Here is a 7500-nt window from a genome sequence, read left to right as displayed (position 1 = left end):
TTCCTCCACGCTGTGAAGTGAAAGTAAACATGTTTGGGTATCAACGAGTGTGAATGACCAGCAGCAGCAGCAGTAGTGTGACTTGACATTAACCGCTGCACGCAATACAAATCCGAGAGAGAGAGAGAGAGAGAGAGAGAGAGAGAGAGAGAGAGAGAGAGAGAGAGAGAGTGGACGTGCTGATTTCTACGTAGCTACTTGCCTCCCGGTGCTGAGTAGGTTAGGTTGACCGTGATGGGGATGAAGAAACAGACAATTTTTTCTATTATAGTTGTTGCATCGCTGATCTAAGTAGGTTAATGATGAGAGAGAGAGAGAGAGAGAGAGAGAGAGAGAGAGAGAGAGAGAGAGAGAGAGAGAGAAACAAGTGATGCAATAATGATAGCTAGTTTGTGTCCTACATCATCAGTGACCTAGCTTGTTTCTGCCCCCTCCTCCTCCCCCGCCCTTCCATTCTCACTCCTCTTTATGACCCTCTGTGCATGACCTACCTTACGGGTCTTTTTTTTTTTTTCACTCCTATTCCTTCCTCTATCCTTCAGCGTGACCCAGCTTCCACCGCCCTTCTCTCTCCCTCACTCCTTCCTTTAGCACCCTCTCACCGCTACGTAGCTAGAGCATCGCAGTTTTTCTCTTGCCCACTCATATAATCTAGCTATCCTCCACTTTTCTCCCTGCCTCACTCAGTATCAAGTCTACCCAGCGTCTCCAATCCTTCCCTCAACGTATGCTTGTTTAGTTCACGTATTGCTGAAGTGTGTTGGTGCTGTCATATCCCTGTAATTGTTTTCGATGCATAAGGTTGCTGGTTAGTGGTTCATCATTGTAACGTTAGGTTTCAGATGGTTTTGACTGGACGATTTTTCATTGTTAGGTTAGGTTAAGTTAGTTTGAGCTGGTTTTCACTTCGCTTTTCTTGATTGTTAGGTTAGTTTTCAGCTTGTTTTCACTTCGCTATTCCTCATTGTTAAGTTAGGTTTAGTTCTGAAGTGGCTTGCATATCGCTGCTGCTCAGTGAACGTGCCGTGAGTTTTATACGAGTCACTAAGGTATAGTTAGATAATAAAAGAGTGGGAGCATCAATATTCATGTACTCACTATGTGTATTTCTCCTTTTCGCAGTGTACGGCAAACAGAGGCACGGCAGGCTTTAAAATGAAGAGATTACTCCCCCAAGTTCATCGGAGCATGATAAGGTAAGCCGAGGAGAGACGGTGTTGTGCAATCCATTGGTGTAAATCCAAGGAAATTCCACTCTTGAAGATTTTTTTTTTTTTTTTTTTTTTTTTGGGTGGGCTGGGTATGGGGACGGTTTTCTAATGGGAACCCTGATGTGGACGAGAGGTAGAGGCAGGACTTGGCGGTGTCTGGGCTTTGTTACCTAATCTTAGCCATCAGAAGCATCACTCCGTGGAATCCATTATCTGTATTCTTATCAGGTCCTTGAAGTGTGGGGGTTAAACAATACATGTTTACTTGGGTGTATGTACGTAGGTAGGTAGGTTCAGGAGAGATTAGCAGAAGGGAAGTAGGAAGTGGGGAATGCGATGTAGTGAGATGCGAGAGAGTGATGTAGACAGTGTTGAGTTATTTGTCAAGACTTGTTGTGAGGAGCGTCCGTCACCTCCTGCTGCGTGTCTATCTGTGTGAGCGAGATTGTTCGAGATTTATGAATGAAAAGAGGAAATTGTGGCGTCTGCACAAACGCTTGCCTCAGAGTATAATAGACGCTGGTGCGCCTTTCTCCGGCTTCGGCGCAATGTTATCTGCCTTTACAATGGATAGGCGAATTTTATTGTGACTGTGTTCTTTCATTGTGCCATGTATTACCTCGGTGTAGCTCATAAGTGTTCCTCTATGAATGCAACCATTCAAGGATTCATCACAACAGAACAGAGACTAGCAGCAAGGGATATGTACGAGTATGTATGTGCGTCAGCAGTTGATATCCTGTTTCAGCAACTATCAAATGCCACCTCGAGACAAATGCAGCGAACTCTTGTTTTCTTTCCAAGCAAATTCCTGAGTTTGCTTTGTTTGTGCGCCCTTGACGAATGACGATGCCCCAAGCATACAGATGGGGCGTGCCGGGCAGCATACCGGCACCAAGGGAGCAAACACTACATGTACTATTGTTTTTTTTTTCTCTCATTCTTATGAATTCGGCTGGACTTACAATCAAGACCCTTTCCTTTCCTCTGACTAGATCACACACACACACACTTATTGATGCATTTAATTTTAGTTACCGGATCTGTGCTTCACACTTCGAGCGTTGTAGTATTTCTCAGCGACTGGTGAACAACAGAGGAACATAATACTACTACCTGCATTGCCCTTCCCAAGTGAGAGGCAGAAGACAGCCGTCCACAACACCATGAGAACTGAATCTAATCGCGAGTAGTATGGCACCCAAACGCTAGCCTGTAGTCCCATATTTTGACTATTCAAGGAACGGCAGACGACTAAAGCAAGTGAAGAGAAAAGGAAATACTGTACCGGCAAGGCAGCAGCTCCGTCCAAGGAACAAGTCAGGGGAACTTCTGTGGGGACGACAAACAGCTACTGGCATTCTACAAGATGGAAGGGATATGTTATCTTATCAGAGCCCCACAGCGTATCAGCCTGCAAAGACTTCGTTACCCCCCGAGAAGGTTACGTCCATCCAAGTGTTACGTGTCTGATAAAGTGAAAATGAAGGTGTGAGTGACTAAAGCAGGCTGAAAAAGTGTGGATGGTCTTGACCTGCTCCTGTCGCCCTGTGGAGATTTGCTGGCGTCAACACATTATATTGATGAGTCGCCTGCACCACTAAAGTAGCTTTTATTTAACGCTCAGGAGGATTAACTTTCCGTCATCCGTTCACTAGTGGTATTATTATTACTGCCACTCTGCTGCCACCACCACCACCGCTACTACTATTACTACTACTACTGGTACTACTACTATTGCATATAATGAGGACAAAAATCATTCTGCTTCGTAAATGAAAATAAATAAATAAATAGTCCATAGAAATTTACCATCCCTTTCTAGCTGCCATCTTTCATCCCTAATCCCCTCTAAAAATGAAGTTAAATCAGCAAGATGAGAATAAGATTCAATTGCCATGAAAATACCAGAAGATACCAAGAGATGCAATATATCAGCAAAAAGAAAAGCTGAAGACAGTCAGAGAGAGGAGTTAAGATGAAAAGGTTTAATTGTATCATGTTTAAGAACAGCAAGAGTGGGACCCTCCCCATGTATATAAATGTTGAATAATTTGCTATTTGGATGAGTATAAATCATGATTAGATTGAACTTGCCAGAATATCTTAAGTATGCAGAATGATTTTGTTATCTGAGATATAATCAGTGTGGAAGGTGAAGCAGGCATGGCCTCAATGTCCTCAGTAATATAGAACTGTTCCTTCATAATGAAAGAGCATGCAATTTTATGGATATGGAACTTTGATTGTGAAGGTTTGTACATTTTGGTTAAAATTACCATGACACTTGATTGGTTAGATCAATATTTGTGCTTCTTTGAATAACATAGACACAGTGGAATCAGTTTTAATGAGAAATTGAGATGGAACTTGAATGTATTTGTGATGGGTTGAGATAAGAGAGATCGCAGTGGTGTACAGTAGACATGTGGAGAGGATTTATAAGAATAATTGAATGGGAACAGGAATATTGATGGAGATCTATGATCAGTCAGCCAGAAAGTTAGAATTTATAAGGACCATTTATCTATCAAAAGCAAGAATTATCGTTTTCTTCATTAATGGTGAGAATAAATTGATCTCACCATCCTCAAAATACTTATTAGTAATATTTCTCAATCCTGTAGTAGACATTACCTCAAATTTCTTGTAAGAGATGACAACTCCTTTGACATGCATGTCTGTGAAGGTGTAAGCACTAGTCGGGAATAACCTGAAATTTGACGTGGGACTACTATTAACTTGTGAGCAGAGGTACTTAACCCTGCATCAGCATAAGAGGGCCCAATTGTAACATTTTCATTAAAATATCAGGAATGAATTATTAATTTCAGTCAGTCCACCCAGTACCTTTTTAAACAAAAGTACACGTAATAGTGTTCATATCCGTGAGTTGTTTATCAGTGATGGAAACCTCACATGAGTGTTCACACCATTCATTAATGGGTACTCAAATCTCTTCTCTGAAGACTACATGTGATTACCAGCAGCAAATACAGTCCATACTTGAAAAAAGACATTTGTGAATCATTGGTGAACATTGCACCTGCACCTGTGGATAAACATTGAAGACAGGTTGTGTAATTTGGATTTTATTCTATCCATAGCACCAGATGTCATTTATTATTGTGATTTGTAACTTTTTATATTAATACGAATGTGAAACGTGGGATTTACCTATATTGATTATTTCTTGAGTTTTTACATAAGAAGTATTTTGTTATACTAAAGGCGGGTTCACACACGTCAATATGCGGCTGGAATTGCTGGTCGCTAGAGTTCTCGGCTGGAATCCAGTGACTAGTGGGTAGAGAAACCAGCCACGAAACAAGACTGACTTGTTGGTCTTGTCCAACTGCTAGCAGTTTTGTTCACATTGTGATGTCATGAAAGGTTTGAACATGTGGGTGTGCAGAGGCAGAAAGGAGTTGGAGTTAGTGAGGGACAAATAGCATGTCTGGGGAAATATCAGTATTACAGCAAAAATACCCTGCTGCCACTTTCCAATGACTGTTTCCCTCTGCAGGGTTTTGTTGGAGGTGAGGATTGAATACTTGTGATTATTTAATTTGATCGCAATTGTGCAGTCTTTTGTTAAGATGAACACTCTTCATTTAAGACTTGTAGGCCAACCAGCAGATATTTCCCAGCCGCTATGTGTGAACATGTTCCAGGAGCAGGACTCTGTCGGTACTTTTAGCAGTTAGCATTTCCAGCCGCATATTTATACGTGTGAACCCGCCTTAAAAGTATGTACCTTGAAGACCATACAGATTTCTATTATAAACAGTTAAATACACACTGGACTTTTTTTTAACTGTTGAATACTTTATTATCAATAAATAATGAAAGGTAGTGAATACTTTATTAATAATCAATAAATAATGAAAGGTAGTATGACGAGTATATAATAATTGTCAAAACCAGTAACGACTGGATTACATACCTATCTTCAATAAAAACTCTTACTATCTCTGGTGCACTAGTATGTTCCTGTACAATTTTGTCATTGATAAATGAAGAAGAAAAATCTCTATTTGAAAGTACTTTTAATTTCTTTTAAAAGAAAAGCTTGGAATGAAATAAATTAGTATACCAGTTTTTGTTATTTACAAAAGATACATTTTAACAACAGAGCCCACTTCCACGAGGCGCACATACTCTCTGTGTCAGCTGACATCCATGTTACTATATGTACATGAGAGCAGCAGCAGCAGCATTACTTGCCCATCTCGGGGGCCAGTCCAAAGTCAACCATGCCAGACTGTACCAGCTGAAAAATAGCAATATTTAGTTACAAATATACACACACACACACACAATATATATATATATATACACACACACACACACACACACACACACACACACACACACACACACACACACACACACACACAGGCAACCCCTGCTTAACGAACGGGTTACGTTCCTAAAAAAATGTTCGTTGCACGAATTTTCATTACGTGAACCAATTATAACAAGTTTGAACCCTGACTTGAACTTCCATTGAGAGTAAACAAAACGAGAGTGCATCATAGTACAGTAAAAGGTTTAATGAAAGTGAAAATTATGAAGTTAAACATTTAAGCAGTTTAATTTAAGACGAAGTCATTATAATGAACACTAATTTATTTATGTAAGTAACTTTATAGTGTTGATGATCTTAAATTTATGAAGGGAGGGAGAGTGGAGCAGGAAAGACACTAGCTGGCAACCTGTGGAATGTAAACAAAGGGCGCATCATTGTACCGCATACAAAACTTATGTACCACATTTCCACAAGGCTTTCCATTTTATCCATTGCAGAGTCACGAGTTCGAGTGGTTCTTTTAGCTTGCAAGGAAGATACGGTCTCACCAGCCTTCTTAATAGAGTCTGCTGATTGAAAATAGTAGAGACAGTAGATGGAGTCAAGCCATGGTGGTGAGCAATGCTATTAGTTTTCTTGCCTCTCTTGTGTCTGTGAATAATATCCAGCTTCACTTTGAGTAAGAGACTTCCTGATCTTCTTAGCAACATTAGGTGACATTGCAGGGCATTTTGGTGGCATGTTGAGCGAGGGAAGACGAGCTGCTGCTGGACACTTATTATTTTGAACTAAGAGCGGGGAAGGGTAGGGGAGTGAGTGGTGCGCATTTTGTCCACAAGAGGCGCTGGTGTATTCAAAAGCCTGTCGGCTTGTGTGATACGGTGGGGCTTTCAAGTTTGAAAAACATTACTTGGATAAAATTTCTTTAAAGTGAGTTTGGTGTTCATCACACGAGCAGATGGTAGTAAAAGGAAACGATCGTTGTAGCCAAATTTCATTAATTGGGGGTTGCCTGTAATATATATATATATATATATATATATATATATATATATATATATATATATATATATATATATATATATATATATATATATATAAGTGGATCGGTCAAGTGGATCGGCATAGTCTTTCTCATTACATTCTCCTTTTGATGCAATTGTACTTGGATGTATTGTGTTTGGTTCGTACTCACACAATTTGCTTGCCATCCCTGTAGGCAATAATTTTTTGTTAATGAGGTGAACCTAACCATGTGGATAATATGGGTTGAATATACAAAGAACAACTTTAAATGAAACAAGAATTAAGGATAAGCTTGAAACAATACATTTTCTTCATCCAAAGTTGCAATGCTACTGATTCTTTTCTCTGTTATAACAGCAGAGCCTTTTACCAATATAGCTAAGCTAAGGTGTGATAAAAATGTATTGGATATGGATATGTTTTCTAATGTAGTCTATTTATTTCTTTGACCAGTATAAAGGTACTTCATCAGTATTGTATTTTGAAAAAGAATCAATGCTACTGACCTTCATATAGGGAAGTAATTTTAAGTGATTAGTTTACAAGTCTTGTTAGGTTACTTACATTCAGGCAATTAATAAGTTAAGATATTGCCTGATTTAAAAAAAAAAAAGAAAAATGCTGAAAAGTGACAGAAGGTTGGTGTTGTGCACCAGTTTTGAAATTCTTGTTTTCATTAAATTTAGATTAGCTTTTGGTTGAACAAGGATGCAGGCAATTTCTGTTTAATGGAATGAAAGGTCACAATATGTAATGTGTGCTTGCTTTTTGAGGAATGACTATTAAACAAAAGACATGGTTTTCTTCATAATAAATGAAATATTTCTGAACTGTTGGTTGATAAGGTAGTGAGGCATACAAGAATATGTTTTTGTGCCAGGTTTATAAAATGAAAAGAGGGGTTTATATTAATCAAATAATTTTTTTTTTTCCATTTTTTTTTTTTAACTA

General features: G+C 39.0%; 2 protein-coding genes and 1 long non-coding RNA gene across 3 annotated transcripts in view; 1 reads left to right on the top strand and 2 right to left on the bottom strand.

Moving 5' to 3' along the window:
* Positions 1-1427, top strand: part of LOC123516032 — a 45342-nt gene extending 43915 nt beyond the window's left edge. The window contains exon 3 of the long non-coding RNA XR_006678064.1: positions 1123-1427. This is a non-coding gene — a long non-coding RNA (uncharacterized LOC123516032). The remainder of the gene's footprint in view (positions 1-1122) is intronic.
* LOC123516029 (low density lipoprotein receptor adapter protein 1-like) overlaps positions 1-2633 on the bottom strand; it is a 23188-nt gene extending 20555 nt beyond the window's left edge. The window contains exon 1 of the mRNA XM_045275028.1: positions 2500-2633. The gene's annotated coding sequence lies outside the window, so the exon portion shown is untranslated. The remainder of the gene's footprint in view (positions 1-2499) is intronic.
* Positions 2634-5247: 2614 nt separating this feature from the next.
* The window catches only part of LOC123516030, a 6175-nt gene continuing 3922 nt past the window's right edge, over positions 5248-7500 (bottom strand). Inside the window, exon 3 of the mRNA XM_045275029.1 lies at positions 5248-5484. Within this exon, the coding sequence (XP_045130964.1) occupies positions 5431-5484 (54 nt within the window). The 3' untranslated portion in view covers positions 5248-5430. The remainder of the gene's footprint in view (positions 5485-7500) is intronic.

Source organism: Portunus trituberculatus, chromosome 40, assembly GCF_017591435.1.
Source record: "Portunus trituberculatus isolate SZX2019 chromosome 40, ASM1759143v1, whole genome shotgun sequence".
Classification (NCBI taxonomy): domain Eukaryota; kingdom Metazoa; phylum Arthropoda; class Malacostraca; order Decapoda; family Portunidae; genus Portunus; species Portunus trituberculatus.
The sequence above is the reverse complement of the archived record's forward strand: the minus strand, read 5'-3'. Positions and strand labels throughout refer to the sequence as shown.